Below are 23,287 nucleotides of genomic sequence, written 5' to 3'. Positions count from 1 at the left end.
GGTTACAGGAAAAATTCATATCCCAAGTGGATTGAAGCCAGAAGGCACAAAATTTCATCCTGCTATTCTGAACATGCAATTTAAAATTTGTGAATTATTTCTGGAATTTTCTACTTATTTTCAAGTTCCATTTGCCTAAAGGGGCAACTGAAACCTTAGAAAGTGAAAATTAGATCAGGGTACTACTGTATATAGTAGAAACAGAGTGTTCAAAGAATTATAAAAAGACAGTAAATCTCACTTTTTTAAATTTATTTTTTAGTTGTATATATCAACACAATACCTTTATTTTACTTAAGAATTTTTATGTGATGCTGAGGATCAAACCTAGTGCCTCCTTAGTGCTAGGCAAGCGCTCTACCACTAAGCCACAACCCCAACCCAAATTCATTTTTAATAAGAGAGTGTAATATTATGGGGGTGGGGATGGGAAATAGGCATTCACAAATATCATTAGCAAATGTACACAGGGAAACCTGGTAATTATTGAAATTATAAATACACATCCTCTTTGACCAAGAAGATACAATCCTACAGCTTTACTCACACATATACAAAATGACTTATGCACACAAGACTAGCATTACTTTTGTTTTTTTTTAATAACTTTATTTAGGGCTGAGGTTGTGGCTCAGTGGTAAAGCACTTGCCTAGCATGTGTGAGGCACTGGCATTTGATTCTCAGCACCACATAAAAAAAATAAAAATAAATAAAGGCACTGTGTCCGTCTACAACAAAAAAATGTTTTAAAAAAAATGACTTTAGTTTTGTATGGGGTGCTGAGGATCAAACCCAGTACCTCATGCATGCTAAGCAAGTACTCTACCACTGAGCCACAATTTCAGCCCCTGTAGCATTACTTTTAAGGGCAAAAGATAATCCATTAATAGGGATTGGAATATCCACACAAATAACTTTCAAATATAAAACAGTATTTTATATGTATAAATATATAAATAGTGTTAAATATACGGAAAGATCTCCATGATGTATTTTTGAAATATAAAAAGCAAGTCACAGAACAGTGTATATATTATATGTTACCAAGTGTTTAGAAATACATTTGCATTGTTTGTATATTCAAAATATATTCCCGGAAGTATACTTAAGATACTGACAACAAAGATGTCTAAAGGGAAGGGCTCTGGACTAGGAGGGGGGAGTTTATTGTATATATTTTCTATGCTATACCACTTGAATTCTCAATGAATTAATTAAAAAGTTAAAATATTAAGAAATATTTTTTAATTGAGTGAGAACTATAAGAAATATTTCTTGGTTGTTTTTCAAAATAAAACTTAGCTTGAATAATACTGGCCAAATTATATTGTTATATTGTGTGCATGTATGAATATGTAACAATCCCACCATTATATACAACTATAATGTACCAATAAAAAATGTGAAAAAAAGAAATAAGCCGGGCCCAGTGGTGCACACCTGTAATCCCAGCAGCTCGGGAGGCTGAGGTAGGATTGTGAGTTCAAAGCTAACCTCAGCAACAGTAAGGCACTAAGCAACTCAAGTGAGATCCTGTCTCTAAATAAAATACAAAATAGGGACAGGGATGTGGCTCAGTGGTTGAGTGCCCCTGAGTTCAATACCTGGAAAACAAAAACAAAAAAAGGAAATAAAACTTAGCTTATGGTACATTTTACATTGCTGAACACCAGTTAAAGAAGGGATACTTTAGAAGTGTAACTACTAAAAGAGTTAGTTCTTTTTGTGGCATATTTGGTATTTACAAACATTCTTTAAAATATAAGAATAACCACTCCAAAGGGTTTAAGACAATGACTCCACTAAGTGACTACTTCAGAATATTTGACAAAAACATTAAATATTATTTCTCTTTTTGCCTCTACCACAAGAGAATATGTGCATACCTGTGCTGAGAGGAGAACAAATTTCTTTGGAGGTAACATGTGTTGCTGTACAACAACTGGAGAGTCAGTTATGGGAATATGATCCTTATTTAAAGGTGTAATTATTTTATCTACTTTCAATTCATCTATTGCAGAAAGAGCCCATGAATGACCATCAACGCGGGTTGTCATCTATATAAAACAAATACACTTTTTACAATCATACTGAAGTTATACAAAGCAAAAGCTTCTGAAAATAAAATGTATACTTAATCTCTATGAAATGTCCTCAAAAGTATGCATTTAACTCTTTATTCTCCTATTCTTTTAATCAACAATCTTTTATACAAATTATCTTTTCATAATAAAGGACAAATGCAAAGTTTTCTGAAAATGAACTGTAAATTCTATTTTCTAGAATTATAATTCTCTCAAAACCAAAGAATGATTATCTTTTACCAAATCTTCTGGATAGATAATCTACACTAGTAGATTCAGTGCTTAGTTTTTGTTGACATGTGGATTCTGTTCTCTTCTGAAGTTCTATTTGTTGCTTTCTAAGGTATTTTATTTTTTATTTAAAAATCCTTGATTTTTACAGACTGCATTTTGATTCACTGTACACAAATGGGGTACAACTTTCCATTTCTATGGTTGTACATGATGTTAAAACTGTTGTAATCTTCTCAAATGTTTATAATAAATTTCAAGCATCCAAAAATGTTGGAAATAAAGGGAACGCCTATGTGCTCAGTACGAAGTTCCAACAATTATTACCATTTTGCCATATCTGCTTTTTCTCTTCTGCATCTTTTTCTTTATTGAACCATTGGAAAGTTATAGACATCATGTCACCCCTAAATATTTTTCATACACCTCCCCAAAATAAGGATATTTTCTTACATAACTATGATGCCATTATAACATTTAAGTTTGTTAAAAATTCTCTAATATAATCCAATGCTCAGCCAATATAAAATCCCTTGTTTTCCCAATCTCTCCCTTTTTTTTTTTTTTTTTTTTTGGTACTGAAGATTGAATCCAGTGGTACTCTACAGTAAGCCACAGTAGAACCAGGTCAAAAACTTGGTAGAACTGATTCAAACCATGCTCCCGTTCTTGGGAGTTGGGTATTTCCTTCTCCCACTTACATATAATTTCCCACTTCTCCCAAATTAAAAGGATCACATTTGAGAATCACCAGGACATAGCTAGTGACAGCTAGAACTGAAAAGTCTATAAAGAGATGGCCTTAAAAGTGAACTATTACACCCCAGTAGGTTTTTAATTTTTTTTTTAATTTTTACTTTTTGCGGTGCTGGTGATAGAAACCAGTGTCTTGTGCATGCTGGGCAAGTGCTCTACCACTGAGCTAAACCCCAGCACCCCAATGGGGTTTTTAATCTGGTTTGATCAACAGGGCTGGTCAGAGGGCTTTGCAGAGATAACTAGGACAAATAGGGCTGGGCAGAGGACACCACAAGAAGGGGAAGAGATGGTACACCTCAGCTCATTAGGGACAAGAGACTAGGATGGATGGCCCCGGTAGGACCAGTAGGCCCATCACCCAGGATGACTACATCAACTTCATGGAAAATGTGGTTGTATATGTATTTAAGACACAGCTATACGTTGGTATACTTTGTATATGAAGAAAACAGAGGTAATAAAATAAGAAAAATGTTAATTCTCTCTTGTGGGGTCTAATTTGGCATTTGAGTTTCTATAATTTTAAAAAAAATTTTTTAGTTTATAATATAAAAATTTGAGCAAAACTTCCAAGATAAAACTCTAAGTCATAACTCTAATGGACGTCCTCATAGTTAAATAACTAAAAACACAACATATTTAAATGGGACAAGGATAATTTCAGAAGAGATACAATCATTTATTTTTAGGTACATTTCTTTTCAATATGATTTCTAATCATTAATATTACCAGAAGCAAAAAAAAAAAAAAATTAGAAGATGAAGTTCCTTAACATATTATTCTTAACTTTAAATGCATATATGTATACACACCCAAATATAGTTTCTTTAGAATTCTGTGGATACCTTACCTGGGTTTCCATCATTGGCTTTTGGAAAGGAAACGTATCATGATTGATGCACCATAAAACGTCATTATCCTCATTTTCTGAGGCTGCCATCAATAGGATACCTACAAGTTTAATATACAAAATTTTTTCATATCAAATAAAATGCACCCAACAATAACTTAATAACAACAATCAGTAACTTTAATATATATTGATCTTTTTAAGCAAACAAGTTACAAAATAAGCAAAAAAAAATTCCTTGAAAGCAGGTAGAGTGGGTGGAGTGACACATGCCTATAATCCCAGTGACTTGGAAGGCTGAGGAAGAAGGATTACAAGTTCAAGGTCAGCCTTAACACCTTAGTGAGATCCTGCCGCAAAATAAAAAATAAAAAGGGTTGGGTTTGTAGCTCAGTGGTAGAGTACCCCTGGGTTCAATTCCCAGAACCATGAAAAAATAAAATAAGAAAAGCAGGGTAGAACTGTTAAGTAATCTCAAGCTTACGCTGTATTTCGTTCAGGTAAAAATTTACTTTTTTTCATGTTTTAACATCTCTGAAGTAAAATACAGTTTGCAATTGGTGCTTTTGTCAATTTAATTAACTTTATAAAAACTTATTACGACATAAAAAATGTGCCTACAATCAATGGTATCTAACACAAAATGAAATAATTTATGTATTGGTGAATTCAAACATACCATGAATAAAAGCGATGAATGTGCTAGTGCAATGTCAGAGATAAATATACTCTAAAAGCAGCATCCCAGCAAAGCTAGTTAATATTACAGTTTGATTTTAAAATATATTCTCCTATGCTCAATTTCAGATTTTCCTGCTAATTAGTTCCCTTTACACTGATTTTCGTGCTGTCAGTCTTGAGTCCACTGAATGGTTTTAGGCAAGAAGTCACAATTCATTTGTAAAACATATAACTGGAGAGGTAAAGCATATAAGGCTGGGGTTGTAGCTCAGTGGTAGAGTGCTTGCCTAGCACATGTGAGGCACTGGCTTCCATCCTCAACACCACATAAAAAATTAATAAATAAGAAGTATGGTGCCCATCAATACCTAATTAAAAAAAAAAAAAGATGCAACATGTTCTAAACTGATCTGTAAATTAAACTATCAAAATTCCACCTGCCTGAAATACAGAAATTGACAAAGTGATCCTAAAATTCATATGAAAATACAAGAAATTGAGAAAAGTCAAAACAATCTTAAGAAAAAAAAATCAAAAGTTGCAAGAATGACACCTAGAAAAAACCTAAAACATTCCAAATTTCACTGAAAACTGTATTAATGTTATTTTCAAATGCCTCAAAATGCCATATAATTTTAACAGTTTTAAGAACTCCATCTTAAATCTGATAGTATTTCAGAGCTTACCTTTACTATAAAGAGCTTTATGTACTTTTGAAGGCTTTTCCACTGTTGAAGATGCTGAGAATCCAGGAGGTAAGCGAACGTGAACCAGAGTCAGTGTGTTAGGCCGTGCTAATGGCTGTCTAAATGGACAAGTGCTGAAATATAACCTGATACCTAATGATGGGGTAAAATATGCATCAGTAACAGAAAATAACAGGACCTAAAGTACATGTGTATTAAAGCAATTCCACATAGAAACAGAACTGGTAAAACCACAAATCACTTTCCTCATTGAACTTAAATTATTACTTGGCCTACCAGTTGAAACAGATTTCTAAGAAACTGTCACTCAGAATTGACAAATGAATCAACACATTTCGGTTGAAAGAACAAGCCCAGGGAGACTGTGTTCCACTTTAGGCTATCACCAAGTGTTAGCCACTTAACCTTTTCAGATCTGGTTATACTTCTATAAAATGAAGAGACAGAATCAGAAAAAACTTCCATTTTAAAAAAATTCTTAATTTTATGAATTATTAATATGACTTAAAAACATTTCTAATCATAAATTTCCAAATCTAAAAATTATCAAACTAATAGCAATAGCAGATACAGAAATTTAAAAACCTACCTGCATGTGTGACGGCCAATAACTGACAGTCCAATGATTCAGAATTTTCAATCACTGCTATCTGAACAATTGGCTTAAAAACAGAACGATCAATGGTCCTAAAAGAAAAAAAAAAAAGTGTATTTCAAAACTGTGTTTAATTTATAAGATATATTTCCCATCATTATATTCACGTGTCTAAATATGCTAAACTAACATAAATTAACCTCTTAGAAAATACAACAGCAGCAAAAACTCAACCATGCAATATTTAAGTTAATACTGTTAAGACTAACTCTCTTTTCAAAGATTAAAAAAAAAAAAAAAAAAAAGGACTGAGACAGACATCCTTATATACATGGTTAATTACATGAATGGTGTGAATCTACATTGTGTACAACCACAGAAATGAAAAGTTGTATCCTGTTTGTGTACAATGAATCAAAATGCAGTCTGTAAAATCAAAAATTAAAAAAATATTATTTTAATGTTAAAAAAAAAAACAAAACAAAACAGGATAACACCACTGGGTAAAAGGTTTGTGGGGAACGAAGGTTCTCAGAGCAACAAATTACCATTGTGATGATTACCACTAAAGTAAAAGGGAAAAATGAATTTTTGTAATGAAGAGATTTGTGGTTTTTTTTTTTGGAACCAAAGGAAGCTCTACCACTGAGTTATGTCCCTGGTTCTGTTTTCTTTCTTTCTTTCTTTTTTTTCCAAATTTTTAGACAGGGTCTAAATTGGCCAGGCTGGCCTTAAACTTGAAATCTTCCTGCTTTCACTTATTGGATCACTGGGATTACAGGTACGTGCCACCATGCCCAGATGTAATGAAGAAATCTGTAAGTTCATATCACCTATGTAATAATTGTCTAAAAAATTATTACTGAAAATCTAATCTACTGTAGGGAAAAAAGAAAATCAGAAATTGGCATATGCCATAAAGAATTCCTGTCTCTCCCTCCCAAATGTCAACATTTATGAAAGACAAAAGGGGGGTGCTCTATATTAAAAACACGAATGACCTATGCAATTCATAAATTCCAGTTGCAGAATTTAAAAAGAAAAACAGCTACAGAAGATTTTGGGGGTTTGGGGAAATTTTAATATAAACCATATGATTATAGTTATAATTGCAAGTATTACAAAATTACTGTTAATTTTCTTAGGTGTGGTAATTGTACTGATGGTTAAATATGAGGCCTACATAGAAGCTGGAAGTTAAGGTATTATGTCTCGAATGTACTTGCTAATGGTTCCTTAATAAAGAGCGAACAAATGAGGCAAAATGTTAACAACTAGTGAATTTAAGGCAGTGGGTTTATCAGTTTTTACCACATTTTTCTTTTAATTTTTCTGTGAACTTGGAAAAATTTCCAAAGAAAATTAGGGGTAGGGGAATAAACAGGAAACCCTGGTTTTTTTTTGTCAGAATTTTGTCACTGAAAAGCAGCAACAACAAAAACAATAAAAGTTGATTTTTTACTATGATGTCTGATCACTGCAATTACCCAAGTACAAAGACAATGAGGCCTTTATCATGTAAAGAGAATATCTGCAGCTGACCAAGGTAGGTGGAAAATAAGTGAAAGATAGTACAAGTTTCCAATACAGAATTCCTTGGCTTCTAGCTCTTATTTAAGAGTGAGAGCTCAGGTAAATCATAACATCCTTTACTTTGTTCACATACACTAGGAGATATTAATGACTGTGGAATTCTACTTTCTGTATGTATACCTCTATACAATCAGACCAACTAGTGACATGAGGAAGACTTACGATATCCTAGTTACAAGATCTATGATGCTTATAATAGATGACCTAAGCTTAAAGTTAAAAAGAAAAAAAAAAGAAAAAGAAAAAAAGGATGGGGATGTGACTTAGTGGTACAGTGCTTGCCTACCACTCAACCAGCCCCAATCCCCAACACTGCAAAAAACAAAAGTTCAAAAAAAAAAAAAAAAAAAAAAAAAAAAAGACACAATTAAGCTGTACCTTACACAATAAAGTACAGCTTTACTATTGCTTCCAAATCCTTTATCACCTGATGATGCTGTAAACATCCTAGTTTGTGTAAGTATAGTCTATAATATTAGCATAATAACAAAAGTGCCTAACAAGGCATCTGTCAGAACATCCCCATCATGAAGCAAATCATGACTAAAAATCTGGTTATATGAACACTTTTTTTCAGTCATACTAACATTTTTAAAGTTAGTTAAAAACTAACTTACCATTTCCAGCACTGGGGATTGCCCTATGTCAAGATAAAATAAGTGGGGCTGGGGAGATAGCTCAGTCGGTAGAGTGCTTGCCTTGTAAGCACAAGGCCCTGCGTTCAATCCCCAGCACTCAAAAAAAAAAAAAAAGATAAAATAAGTCTCTAATAGTTCTATTACAAACATAACCTGGAGTATCATCTCTTTCAATTTTTTTTTTTTTTTTTTTTCCTTTTTTTTCTCCAGTTCTGGGCATTGAACCCAGGGGCTCTACTACTGAACCCTTTTTTATTTTGAGATAGGGTCTCAAAGTTGGCCTCAAACTCATGATCCTCCTGCATAATCTTCCTGAGTTGCTGGGATTATAGGCATGCATCACTGTACCCAGCTTCCTTCAATATTTATCTTTTGGAGATATTTTGAGGGGATAATTTAATTTTAGTATACTACAACACATAAATAGCATAGTTATGTCTGCAAATGAAATGTCTGCCAACAAATTACATATTACCTTGCAATGTTTCCAGCAGCAGAGACAATTGCATTCTGTGAAACTGAGGCAACTCTACTCATTCCCTGTCCATCTTGGCCCAAATCATAAACCTATGAATAAAAATATTACTCTTAGTTAACATGATTATATACTGTGTCTATTTTGTTAGATACACTTTTCCTTTTAGGGCCCCTCCATTTTTTTTTACTTAATACAAGTACAGAAATGTTCAGAGACTTGAAAACTCATAAAAAAGAGATCCCAAGAAATAGTTGTAAATTTTTTTTTTTTAATCAGGGAAATGCAAATCAAAACTATACTAAGATTTCATCTCACTCCAATGAGAATGGCAATTATGAAGAATACAAACAATAATAAGTGCTAGAGAAGATTTGGGGGAAAAAGTGCGCTCAAATGTTGCTGGTAGGACTGCAGACTAGCACCACCACTATGGAAAGCAGTATGGAGATTTCTCAAAAAAGTAGAAATGGAATCCACCATATGACCCAGTTATCCCACTTCTTGCTATTTATCCAAAAGAATTAAAATCACCATACTACAGAAACCTCAATGTTTATAGCAGCACAGTTCCACTATTTTGCAATCAACCCAGATGCCCATCAATGGATAAAAGGGTTAAGAAATTGTGGTATTGTGTACACAATGGTGTTTTACTCAGCCATAAAGAAGAATGAAATTATGGCATTTGCTGGTTAACAGATGGAAACAGAGAACATCATGCTAAGTGAAATATTCTGGTCTCAGAAAATCAAGGGTCCAATGTTTTTTCTCATATGTGGAAGTCAGAGCAAAATAAAGGAAAGGAAGGGAGGACTGGACAGCAAGAAGGTATAGGGAAGATCAGTAGAGTACAAGGAGTTGGGAGGGGGAGAGGAGGGAAAAGAAAGGGGAGGAAATGCAGAATGAATTTTAAAAATCAAGCTATGTGCATATGTAAGTATACCACAGGGAATTTCATCTTTATGTAGAAGTAGAAAGACCAATCATAAATACATAAATAGATGAGTAAAAGTAACATCAGTAGAGGAAAGGAAGAAGAATGGGGAAAGGGAGGAGTGGAAGGAAGTTGGAAAACATGAACCAAAATAAAATTCCATGCAAGTACAAATTTGTCCAGATGAATGCAACTACTATGTATAACTATAATGCTCTAATAAAACATACACACAGTTAACAGAAAAAGTTAAAGTGACTAAATTTTACTTATTTAAACAGGGATGTTTTTCTACTCTTAAACAGTAGTATAACATGAATTCTTACCTGTATTACTCCTTTCTCTGATCGTGTATATAAAATATTTCTTGAATTATCAATTGCAATTTGAACAATAGGATCTAAAGGCAGAAAAAAAAAAAAAAAAAAAAAAAAAGAAATAAAAACCCCAACAATTAACCAAGTGAACACAGTAGCTATGTATAACAAATTAAGATTGCTAAATTAGAACTCTCCATTCATGGGGCTTTCTTTTCTTTTGGTTGGGAGTTAAATCCAGGACATGTAAATCCATAAGGACCAAGTCAGGAAGCATTTAGATCAGACAACAGAGGTCAAATACTACGACAGGGTAAGAGCATCAAGGATAACTTACTGTGAATTTTTTTTTTTTTTTTTTTTTTGTACTGGGGATGGAACCCAGGTGCACTTTACCATTAAGCTAATATCCCCAGTCCTTTATATTCTGAGGTTAGGTCTTTAAGTTGATGAGGCTGCTTTTGAACTTGCAATTGTCTGCCTCAGCCCCCTGAGCAACTAGGGTTATAGGGCCATGTCACTGTGCCTGTTTCTAAATGAATCTTAAAGAAAATAAAATTCAAGTTCTAGAATAGTTCTTCGATCAACAATATTTATTTTATGCTGAAAACACATAATTTTTTTTTTCAGGAAACTTCCAGTTTAATATTTCATTGTGTGAAGGAGAATAAATTATATAGTCATGTACTTTATTAGGACATTTTAGCCAACAATGGGTACTATATGCACAATGTGATCCCATAAGATTATTATCACCTCATGATGTTGTAGGCATCTTAGTTTGTATAAATACAATCCATGATGTTAGCACAATATAAAATTACCTAACAAGGTATCTCTCAGAACACATCCCCAACATTAAGCAAATCATGACTAAAAAATTCAGTCATTTAAGGTATATTTGTCTTATTTACCAAAGCATTTAAAATAATTTCCCCTGTTTAAACTCCTCAGTCTATTAAAGATTTAGATACATATTTTTTGTACTGGGAATTTATTCTAGACTGAAAACCATATTAGATGTATGAATCAATTTATCAATCTCTCTCACACATACAAACCCCCCCCCGCCCCGTATTTTAGCTTAAATATGCAGAGCTGTTTTGGACACATTTTTCATGATTCAACATGTATAAGAAATAACTAACTTGAAAATAAAACCCACATTTCTCTACATTTTGTAATCCCTTTATCTTTTTAAGAGATCTTATGAACATAATGTTACTTAAAATGACAAAGTATTTTAATTAAGAATGAGGAGCTGGGGTTGTGGCTTAGTGGCAGAGCACTTGCCTCGCACATGAGAGAGAGACACTGGGTTCAATCATCAGCACCACATAAAAATAAATAAAGGTATTATGTACATCTATAACTAAAAAATGTATTAAAAAGAATGAGAATGTCTGAAGAAAATGTTAAGTCAACAATGTAGTAAAAATTTGTTTCATTTGCCAAACTTGTTTCCTACTTACCATCTTCTGAGAATGTAAATTGTAGCAAAGAAGGAACAAGGAAAGAAAGTGAGCTCTTTGAGTGGTTTATCTTCCTACATCTTTGACTAAACCAACCTGCTTCTGCCTTAAAACAAACGAAAGAAGACTTGTAAAGGTATGTAACTTACAACAACTACTGAATACTCCTATTTATTAAAAATCCTAATCTTCATGAAATAACAAGGATTGCAAATAAGTGAGATCATTCGAAATTAACTACTGACCTAAGTCCTATAATTAAAAATATCTACCAAATAGTGGCAATCAAGACTTTCAAGACATATTATTAAGTGACATATTATTAAAGAGAAAATATAAAAATAATACACTATGTATTTACTAGAATACACACACATAGGTACATGTGCTTATATAAATGCTATATATACACATATATTAGTGGAGGTATAATGTTCTGCAAAGACATACACAGCATTTGCCTAGCATGCTCAAGGCCCTGGGTTCAATTTTTCTTATAAAAAAGAAAACTGATAACAGTTTTTGACTTTGGGAAAAGAGCTGGATTTTAAAGACACAGAGTGATAATAGAAGACTACAGCATTAATTGTATGCTTCAATATTTTCCATCAGAATATATTATACAATTAGAAAATTAAAAGCTTATCTTTCCCTACTTCATCAAGAGGGAGGGGGGAAAACAGAATGTTTCTAAGTGTCAAACTTACTTGGTATGCTACTTCATATAAACAGCCATCCTTTCCAGCCAAGAAAATTCTTCCATTATCAGTGGAAGTTATTGTTAAAAGGTAAGTATTATCAGTGGGAAGAGAATACAAAGGATCTGGAAGCAACTGCATTCCGCCAGACATGCTATCATTAAGAATCCCAGAACCTATTTTTTTTTTTTTTTTAAGAAAAAGTACAAGAATCAGTCTATTAGTTTAATTTTAAAATGATCTTTGCATTATCTTCAGAATTGACTTTATTACTGAATTCTTAATATACTCAAAAGATTCTATAGCATACATTTTTAAATTACTATAAAATGTGATACAAATAATTTGATAATTCAAGTTAAATAGAAGCAATAATATACACATATTATGTAGTAAAACATCAAGCAACAAGATAATCCAAATTATAACATTTTGGCAAAGATTCTAAGGATTTGGCAGTAATAATCATTAATTTGAGTCATTGGAAATCAATATTTCACCCAGATTATGTTTTAATTATATTAACTGCCCAACATATTGCCATTTTAAAAACCAAAATATGGATTACCATACCTGTCTGCAAATTGGCATAGCTGAGTCCAAGAATTACTATATCCACAGGGGTTGCCAAAACCAAGAGGTGTCGTATATGAGGCTGAAAGATGCCTAAGGTAAGGTACACACAGGAAGGAATTATTTGCATGAAAGCATATATAAGATATGGCTTTACCCTTAAAATGAGCTACTAGTTAAATAGTAAATTAAAAAATCTGAATTAGTTAATTCTGATGTAAAAATATTTCTGTGCTTGATCATTTAAATCAGTAAATACTCGAAAATAACCACCTTAGGAAACATTGAGTTCAGCATTTAATGTCACTTAAAAGCAGTGTTACGATACAAAATAGTTTAGGTTTATCAATCTTTGTTCATTTATTTTGTGGTTCTACTGAATGAACTCAGGTTACACTATCACTGATCTATATCTTCCTTTCTTTTTATTTTTTATTTTGATAAAGTCTAAGTTGCTGAGGCCTCAAATTTGATATCCTCTTGCCTCAGCCTTCGAGCTGGGATAATAGATGGGAGCCACAATGCCTAACTTATAACATATTTTTGAGAGTCAGAGTTATCAATACTTGTTAGTAGCAAAGCTCTGAAGAGTTTAATCATCAAAGATAACACATTTTTCCCAAATTAAAGACTGCCACAATTTCAATTGTGTAAATTAGCATTCAACTTACCTGTTTTAGATGGACGATTTGTATTTATTACAACAGAGGGCAGAAATGATCTTTGATTTTTATATGAATAAACTTTTAAATTAAGAAAAATGGGATAAAAACATCAGGGTAAAGACTGTTCAGATTCTACATAAGGAAATAACATTTCCAAAGCAATCAAATAAACAGTGTATAAAAATGAATGTTTCTATTTACATGAATAGTTACAATTTCAAAATGGCTACAATCTTAAATTTTTTTTAGTCTTTGTCAAGAAGTAAATTTTGCCTACTGCTGCCTCTTCTGTTTGAAGGTATGTTCATGGGATATATATTAAATTTAAACCAAACCATTTTTAAAACATTTGGCATTACAAAGTTGATGGTATTAAATTAAACAATGCTTTTAATTTCTCTAAGGTTTATTCTGAACTTTGTTCCTACTTCTATGGGCTATCAAGACTCCAAAAAAAGCAAAGACAAAATGTTTTTTACATTAACTTAACTAACTGGTGAAAAATATGTAATGCTAAAAGTTCCAGATAAATTAGAAAGTAGAAAAATTAAGTAAAATACAGTTAGGGATGTAACTCAATGATAGATGGCAATCCCAGCACTGCTACAAAAGAGAGAGAGAGAGAGAGAGAGAGAGAGAGAGAGAGAGAGAGAGAGAGAGAGAGAAACTTAAACCATGAAAGTAAATAAATAAATATTCTTAATCACTTTCTATTTGTAATTTTAATTAGAAGTAATTCAGAATAAAGCCTCAATGGTAAATTAAAATATTTAAAATGTATTATTGGGTACTAAGACATTCAGTCTATGTATATACAAACATAACCTCATCAAACACACACACACACACACACACACACACATATTTGCACTCATCTCTTACATTTTTATTACTTACCAGCTTTTGGTTTCACAAGTCCTACAGCAAGAATAGTCTCACTAAGTCCATCAAAATAGGCAAGGTCTCCTCTGACAATAATTGAAGAAAAACATGTTATACATACAAAGAAAACACAGTCTTATTTTACAATGCTCTTTATTGTTGAATAAATTTAAACATAGACTATAATGAAAAAAATAAACCAGCAAACAAAACTAGTTTTATCCCAAGACCTAGGGACACAGACCTGCCTAAGGTTAAGCCTGAAACAGAAAAACAGGGAAAACTGTACCATGTTGCAAATATCTCTCCAACTAGGCTGCAAACATTTTTATCATCAATCTATTGCTAAAGCGGGGTAAAAAGAGAATGTAGAAAGTACCCTCTCAGAAGGAGGGGTTCACAGAGAAAGTCTAAGGATGAGGGTAGAACAGGAACATTGAGAAAAAAAATCTCGAGTAACCCAACCTACATCCTAAACCTAAGGGAATTTTGTACCTATAGTACTCTGAGAGTAACTATAACAACACACAAAACCCAAATGCAAGTCAACTCCAAACTGGGCACAGGCACACTTGTAATCCCAACAGTCTGGGAAGCTAACAACAGGAGCATCCAAGTTCAAAGCCAGCCTCAGCAATTTAGTGAGGTCCTATGCAACTTAGCAAGACTCTGTCTCAAAAATAAGTAAATTAAAAAATAAAAAGAACTGGGGATGTGGTTCAGTGGTCAAAAGCCCCTGGGCTGTTCAATCCATAGTACCCCTCCCCCTGAAAAAGTAACTTCCTTCCACAGCAAAGGCCTTCATACTATACCTTAGCAAGAGAAGAGGCATGCCCATTTCTAAGAACAAATGCTACTTCATGCAGTATCTACTGTTCTATGCATGATGTCTGACTTTCAATTAAAAAATTAACTTCCTTCCACAGCAAAGGCCTTCATACTATACCTTAGCAAGAGAAGAGGCATGCCCATTTCTAAGAACAAATGCTACTTCATGCAGTATCTACTGTTCTATGCATGATGTCTGACTTTCAATTAAAAAATTAGACACAAAAAGTGGAATAAAATAAAGAAAACCCTACTGTCGAGAAACAAAGTATTCAACAGAAGCAGACAACTATAATCCAAACTATCAGACAAGGAATTTAAAGTAACTATAATCAATAAGGTAGAGGCTCTAAAGGAAAAAAAAAAAAAAATTGGTGGGGGGAGGGGGTAGAATAGTACCAAAGGTTGAACTCAGGGGCACTAGACCACTGAGTCACATCCCTAGCCCTTTTTCTGTATTTTATTTAGAGACAGGGTCTCACTGAGTTGCTTAGTGCCTCATTTTTGCTAAGGCTGGCTTTTAACTCTCAATCCTCCTGCCTCAGCCTCCTAAGCCGCTGGGATTACAGGCATGCACCATCGCACCCAGGTCTAATGGACAAATTTTCTAATGGACAAAATGTGTAAATGAATAAAGAACTTCAGCAGAGCACTAAGGATGTACCTGAGTGGTAGCACGCTTGCCTAGTATGTACAAGACCCTAGATTGGACTGCCAGCACCACATACACATAATCAGAACTTCAGCAGAGATGAAAATTATAGGAGCCAATGAAATGTTAGATATTAAAAATTTTTTTTAAAGTACAGCTCAACAGGAGGCTGAGGCAGGAGAATCACAAATTCAAAGTTAGCTTCAGAAACTTAGTGAGGCCCTAAGCAATTTAGAAAGATCCTGTCTCAAAAACTAAAAAGAACTGGGGATGTAGCTCAATGGTTAAGAGCCCTTGAGTTCAATCCCCTGTACAGGAAAAGAGGGGAGAGGAGCACAGCCCAGAAATAAGAATCTGAACTGGGCATGGTGGTGCATGCCTGTAATCCCAGTGGCTCAAGAGGCTGAAGCAGGAGGATTGCAAGTTCCAAGCCAACCTCAGCAACTTTGTGAGACCCTGTCTCAAAATAAAAAATAAATGAGGCTGTGGATATGGCTTAGTAGTTAAGCACCCTAAAGTTCAATCCCTAGTACAAAAAAACAACCAAACCAAAAAAAAAAAAAAAAAAAAAAAAAAACACACACACACACTCAGAAATAAAGATCATATAGATCAGGCAAGAAAAAAATTAGTGAACCTGAAGTTGGGTCAATAAAATTATCTAAATTGAAACAAAAAGATTTAAAATGTGTGGAAAAACAAACAGAACGGAGCCTCCAAAATCTGTTAGATAACATCAACTAGTACAACAAAAATCCAACTGAAATCTCAAGAGAGGGGAATAAAATGAGGCAGAATAAATATTTGAAGATAACAACTAACAAATTTTCAAAAGTAATGAAAGACATCAAACCCAAAGATCTAAGAAACTCATCGAGAACACCAAACAAGTGCTAAGAAAAAATATATGATCAAGACCTTGAAGAAAGGTTCTGGTTGGCCAGGCTTGGTGGTGCATGCCTGTAATCCCAGCAGCTCTGGAGGCTGAGGCAGGAAGATCATGGAGTTCAAAGTCAGCCTCAGTAAAAGTGAGGTGCTAAGCAATTCAGTGAGACCCTGACTCTTAAATACAAAAAAGTTCTGAGGATGTGGCTCAGTGGTTGAACGTCCCTGAGTTCAATCCCTGGTTACCCACCCTCTAAAAAAGAAAAGGTTCTGGTTGAACTGAAAGTACTATACAAGCAGAACTGGCAGTGTATATGGACCAGGATTCCCCATTCTCCCATGCCTGGCATTACACAGGGCCCTTTGATAACTGGCATAGCCTCTTGAAACTAAGACCCAATACTGCTAAAGTTGAGGTTTGAGAACAATTAATTGAACATGATTGTTTCTATTAGTCAAATGGAATTAAGACTTATGATTACACAAATGGTGTGAATCTACATGATGTACAACCATAGAAATGAAAAGTTATACCCCATTTGTGTACAATGAATCAAAATGCTGTCTGTAAAAAAAGAAAAAAAAAAGACTTAGGTAACTGAATAATTGAAACAAAGTCTAAAGTTTTTATAGACTTGAATTTTTGTTGTTGTTGCTTGTTAATAGGGATTAAATCCAGGAGCCAACCACTGAGTCACATCCCCAGATCTTTTTATTTTTTATTTTGAGATGAGGGTCTTGTTAAGTTGCTGAGGTTGGTCTTAAACTTGTGATCTGCCTGCCTCAGCCTCCTAAGTCACTGGGATTACAGGCATGTGCAATCATGCCCAGCACAGAAATGAATTTTTAGACTAAAAATCTATACTCAGTACACATTCATGCCTTTTTCTACAATTATATTCTTCAAATGGTTTACTTTAAAAAGTTCTATTTTGAATGCACAGAGCTATAGACTGAATATTTGTATCCTCCCAAAATTCATTTAAATCTTAACTTCCAATGTGTCAGTATTTGGAGCTAAGGATGGATTTCTCACAATAGGATTAGTAGCTTTGTAAAACAAGATTCTCAAGAGCTCTCTTGCCCCTCTTCCTTCCTTTCTTTCTTTCTTTCTTTCTTTAATTAGAGTTTTATAATTATACAAAGTAGTTGGGTTCATTTTGACAAAAATCACACATGGAATTTTACTTTAATTCCTGTTACTCCCAACTTTTTTTTTTACCTCCTCCCTCCCATATTCTTCCTCCACTTACTGATCTTCCCTTTGCTCATTTATTTATTTTTTAATTGGCACTTATCTACATATACATAATAGTGAAATTCCCTGTCACATATTCATATGTAATGTGATTTTGTTAAATTTAGCCCACATTTCCTCCCTTAACCAGTCCTCCCTCCCTCCCTCTTGATTTCCTTCTTTAACTCTATTGATCTTCCCTGTATGTTTATATCAGATCTGCCCACCACCTTCTTTTGTTTCTTTTGCTCTACCTTCCACATATGAAAGGAAATATTCAACCCTTGATTTTTTGAGACTGGCATATTTCACTAGCAGGTGTTCTCCATTTCCATCCATTTATCAGCAAAGGCCATAATTTCATACTTCTTTATGGCTGAGAAAAATTCCATAGTGTATGTAACACATTTTCTTGATCCATTCATCTACTGATGTCCTCTCCCCCTTTCCATGTAAAGATAAAGGAACTTGTGAACTGGGAAGTGAACCCTTATCAGACACTGCAACTACTGGTGCCTTGACCTTAAACTTCCAGCCTCCAAAAAATATGAGAAATAAATCTGTGTCAATCCTAAGTCTCCTAGTCTATGGTATTCTGAAATAGTGACTCAAACTAAGATACATAGGAAAGTTTGGCTATTTGTTCCATGTGAGCTCATTCAGTACTATTCTTAGTATAACAGTTGTTTGTTAAATAAATATGTTAGCTGTTAAGCAAAGTTCAAATATTTTATTAAAGTGAAAAAATCTTTTTAAATAAAATGATTATTTTCACAATTAATTATCCTGCAGTTTTCTACACTGGATTTTCTCAAAGATATACATACCTAAACAAAAGGGTTTAATTCTTCAGTATAAAAATGAATATGTTCTGGTAACAACATATTGGAGCAACATTCAGCGTACACAAACAACAATTACAAGCACTCTATTGTGGCTATAACATTTCAATGATAAAAAGAGCTATGGAAACTTGTAGTTTAAAACCCTGTTTCAGCTAAACTACAGATTGTCATAGAGTGTCAATTTTGATCCAATGACACAGTGTCTTTGAATGCATATGTTTTGTTCTTAAAAAGAACGCTAATTACTCAGGGGCAAGACTGAATTACATGGGCCTTCTGAAGGTTATCTAACACCTCACTTAAGGAAAATACGATGGAGAAGTGGAAGCAAAATAAAATTTATGGGGCTGTAGTTCAGTGGCAGAGCACTTGCCTAGCATATGTGAGGCACTGTGTTCAATCCTTAGCACCACATAAACAAAGAAAAAAAAAAAAAAAACACACTGTCCACCTAAAACTACAAAAATTTAAAAATTTATTTCTAAAAGGCCAAGAGGGAAAGCAATACACTTTATTAAAGTTAAGACTGCCTTGGACCTTCACTGAGATTCTATTGTATATATTTAATTTGCACACAAAGTCAAGACTACAAAATGATAACAGAACTTTTTTTTTTTTGGTATGGGGATTGACCTAGGGGTGTTTACCCACTCAGCCAACATCCCCAGGCCTCTTTTAAATTTTTTATCTTGATGCAGGGTCTCACTAAGTTGCTTAGGGCCTTACTAAGTTGCTGAGTCTGGCTTAAATTTGTAATACTCCTGCTTTAGCCTCCCAAGCTGCTGGTATTACAAAAGCAACCACCATACTGGCCAAAATGTTTAAGTCTCTTCAATAAGTTATCAGATGCCTACTTCATAGAAATGCTAGAAAAACAGGGGTCTTTGAAATCATCTGTCAAAAAATTGCCAATATACTCTATTTAATACAGGATAAGAGTTAGGGACCTAGACTCTGCTACTCAAGTGTGATACTTAGAGATGCGGATGTAGCTCAGTGCTAGAGCATTTGCCTAGCATATGCAAGGCCCTTAGTTCAATCACCCGCACAGGGGGGAAAAACAGAGTGGTACTTAAGACTAGCACCATCACCTGGGAACTTTTTACAAATGAAAATTCTTGGGTCTAATTCAGAACTTCTAAAAACACAATCCATATTTTAACATCCCCAATGATTTGAGAAACACTGACTGAGATACATGAAAAAGATAAACCAGGAAGTTTCTGATGAGTAGAACACTAGCTGCAAAAAAACAATAAAGGTTATCTGAATTCACACCAAAGCAAACCAACTTTAAATACATACCCATCCTCATAGTTCCACATGAATATATCACTGTCAATTGTGAGCCAAGCTCTGCTGATGGCAGGAAAAACACCCATCATGCAGTTACACTGCATATCTGATATAGTACAAATGTAAGGCAGAAAGAGTTCAATTTCATTTCTCTTCCACTTGTTTCAATAGCTTTTGATTTAAAGTTTACAATTAAAAAATCATGATATGGAGGCTAGTGATGTAGCTGAATGGCAAAGCTCTTAACTACCATAAGTGAGGCCCTGGGTTCTGCCCACTTTTAATAGAAGAGCAAACTATCCATGTACTTAAATGTATTTTAAATAAAACTCTTAAATGAACTGATATGCAATACTAATTCAAACTTGAATCAAGGATTCTAATAATGAAAATACCAAATTTAACATTTTTTCAAATAATTAAATAAGAAATAATAGGATACGTCCAAACTGTTCAACAAGTTCAGGTGGGAGAGGAACTCTTCGGATGGAACTGATCTCTGGAAGGTTGGGTACTGATAGCAAACCAGGTCCTTGTAGAGGATAATCCATATCTGACATGCCCGAAACAGTGGGATTACCTACAAAAAATAAAATGAAGCATTTAGTTACCATCATAATGTAATACTCATCAACTGGGTATACAGAAGCATTTTAAGTCACACACACACACACACACACACACACACACACACACACACAAAATGTGCATGTGGTGTATCTAAAAGTACAAAGAGAATAAAGGAGTCTTGTCTGACATAAACCGGGCCTGAGAAATTTCAGTGCTGAATGGGCAGTTAGTATTTTCAACCTGACAGGAAAGTTACAGTTCACAAAAACTTTATAACAAAGGAAATGTTTAATTTAATAACTTAATGTCTTTGTTATTTTACTAACCTGAAATGGCAAAGTATTTATAAAACTGCAATGTAATTCAAAGATACTGAGGAAAAAAATCTCATTGCCTTTTCTACTTTAAACATTTACAGATTAAAACAATTCATGACTCTTCCATTTGGATTTCTGCCCCAGACCAATAAGCCAAATGCTAATAATACTACATGATCAATACCCTACTAGGAAGAAAAAAATCACAGACTTCTCTCTAAAAAGTGTGTTCAGTGGGCAACCTTTCTCTTGTTCTAAGACTCGGATCACTAAGAATTAGCCTCCAGTTTGTCCTTACTGATCCTGAACATTAGACCCAACTGAAATTATCCCAGGCAGCTTTTCAGGCTCTCTAGAATACAATACAAAGATTCTGGAGGAAGTTGACATATAAAACAATTTTTAAATGTACTATGGAAATTTAAAAAACACATACAATCAATTCCTATGTATTGATTATCCACCTTCAACAATTACCAATAAAATCCACAATCATGTTTATGTCCACTCATCCAATGGATTCTTTTAAAAGCCAATTCTAGACATCCCATTTCGTAAAAAACAGTTTCAAAAGAACAGTGCACATGCTAATGGAAATGAAATTCCAGAAGGAGGAATTAATAATTTTTGTGAGGATGGAAATAATTAAGAAAGATTTCAGAGAGGCCTTTCCAGGGAGTCTGGAAGAAGTCTGTTAAGACAAAGAAAAATGAATATGCTAGAAATGATGAATATAATAAAATCCTGAAGAAAGGGCTTCTTATACAAGACATGTTAAGTTCAGGGTGACTAGAGCAAGGCATTGAGAATCAGATGGAAAAGAAGGGGATGAGATAAGGTTAAAGAGGACAGTGTTTGTAAAGGGATCTGATATTTAAAAGGACTAGCATACAGGGACTCTTTTTATGTCTTCTTTCCAAACCTAAGAAGGTCAATGTGAACAGTTGCTAATAGGCCAATCAGGCTGTACAAGACAAGTCCGCTTGTAAATAGCTGCTAAGGGCAAATATTGTCTGTTTCCATCATTTCTGATTACAAATCTCTCAATTAGAGATTTTTATGAATTGTCAGAGGTATTTTCAGTTAAATAACCGTGGTTCTTGCTCAACAAAAATCTTATCTTTACCTTTCTTAAACATCTCTGCTTTTCTCCAATTTCCATCTGACAAAGGCCTCTTTTGATCAACTGATGAAACTCTTTAAGCCCTAAGGAGCCGGTTAGAATTTAAAACCGTTAAACGAATTACTTTCCAGTCTTCTCTCTTTTGCTGACACACATTTGCCTTACCCTCCCTGTGTATTTACACTGCCCATTTCCCTGTTCTTTTCCTTTATTCCACTGGCAGATCTCTGAACACCTCCCAGCACTTCACATCACACCAACGGCACACAGTAAAACATATCTTTGAACGAACGTAGTAAATTTCCAAATTAACTTCGTTTACTCTTCCGATTTGCTCAATTATTAATCCAAGGAATGAACAAAGATGGGGTTCTGATCAGGAGTTCTTTCTCATCTAGCCTTGGTGATAAACACTTGGGAGCAGTAAGAGGATCATTTGGGCTAGGGGTGGGATCTTTGCCTCTTTATGCTTCAACCGGAAGCTTGCGCTTCACTTTTACCCTTTCAAATATCTACAATGCAGAAACAGGACAGGAAAAGAACCGAAAAGATGCTATTTGTTGTTTTTCAAAACTGCAGTAAACCGCGCTCCAAATCTCAGGATGTCTTTGCTGGGACGAATTCTGGGGATAAAGACCAAGTTAGAGCCAGAGACAGTGCTTTCGGCTGAGGAAGCAGGGGCACCAAATGGGCACCGATCACTCACTTGGGGCAGACACCATGAGCAGCTCGGAAAGGTCCGGGTACATGCGGTCTTCTTGCAACTGACGATCGATAAGCCGCCCTGCATTTTCCAGAGCTTCTTGTAGGGCTGTGGCCGACGCAGAGGCTGGCATCACCGCGCCCAGCAAAGAGGACGGCATGTCGAAACCCGCAGACAACAGCTTCGACAAATAGTCAAATCCCAAGGAGAAAAGAGAGAAGACCCAAGAAGCTAACTCGGAGAGGCTCCTCGGGGCGCGCGCGCCTAACGAGCTCCCGGGCGCCTGGTCATGACGCACTTCCGGCTCGCCCGGGAGGGAGCTGGAGGACGCCGTTTTGAGGCTGGGCGGAGGAAGCAGTTGAGGGGGCGGAACCTGGGGGGCGGAGCGAGGGGGCCGGGAGCACTTTGGAGGGAACCGAGTCTAGGCCCTCAGGGTGGGATGGGGGAAATCGGGAGAGCGCGTCGGGGGAGAGAGGAGGGAAGGGGGTAAGGGGAAGGACTCGGAAAGGAGCGGGGAGGGTGGGGTCGGGAGGGATAGGGAGAGGAAAGCGGGGAGGAGCCGGGGAAGTGGGAGCCGGGTACTGAGGCGGGCGACCGGGCTGCTCTGGTTCGGGTTGGTGTCAGCGCGTGCTGGTGCTTGGCCTCGAGCGTCGCGGGTCCGAATCCAGCAAC

General features: G+C 35.0%; 1 protein-coding gene across 4 annotated transcripts in view; it reads right to left on the bottom strand.

Annotated features, from left to right (window-relative positions):
* The window catches only part of NUP155 (nucleoporin 155), a 60,237-nt gene extending 37,321 nt beyond the window's left edge, over positions 1–22,916 (bottom strand). For all 4 annotated transcript variants that reach the window (XR_013764782.1, XM_079145737.1, XM_079145738.1 and 1 more), the window contains exons 1-13: positions 22,619–22,916; positions 20,345–20,482; positions 19,912–20,008; positions 14,175–14,245; positions 12,613–12,705; positions 12,049–12,215; positions 11,342–11,447; positions 9,879–9,952; positions 8,616–8,707; positions 5,904–6,001; positions 5,294–5,446; positions 3,927–4,027; positions 1,888–2,058 (exon numbers count right to left, since the gene is read on the bottom strand). Coding sequence is in view for 3 of the 4 variants with exons in the window: in XM_079145737.1 (XP_079001863.1) it covers positions 1,888–2,058; positions 3,927–4,027; positions 5,294–5,446; positions 5,904–6,001; positions 8,616–8,707; positions 9,879–9,952; positions 11,342–11,447; positions 12,049–12,215; positions 12,613–12,705; positions 14,175–14,245; positions 19,912–20,008; positions 20,345–20,482; positions 22,619–22,775 (1,518 nt within the window). In the remaining variant the exon portion in view is untranslated. The remainder of the gene's footprint in view (positions 1–1,887; positions 2,059–3,926; positions 4,028–5,293; positions 5,447–5,903; positions 6,002–8,615; positions 8,708–9,878; positions 9,953–11,341; positions 11,448–12,048; positions 12,216–12,612; positions 12,706–14,174; positions 14,246–19,911; positions 20,009–20,344; positions 20,483–22,618) is intronic.
* Positions 22,917–23,287: the final 371 nt, after the last annotated feature.

Source organism: Sciurus vulgaris (genome assembly GCF_902686455.1).
Source record: "Sciurus vulgaris genome assembly, chromosome: 6".
NCBI lineage: Eukaryota > Metazoa > Chordata > Mammalia > Rodentia > Sciuridae > Sciurus > Sciurus vulgaris.
The sequence above is the reverse complement of the archived record's forward strand: the minus strand, read 5'-3'. Positions and strand labels throughout refer to the sequence as shown.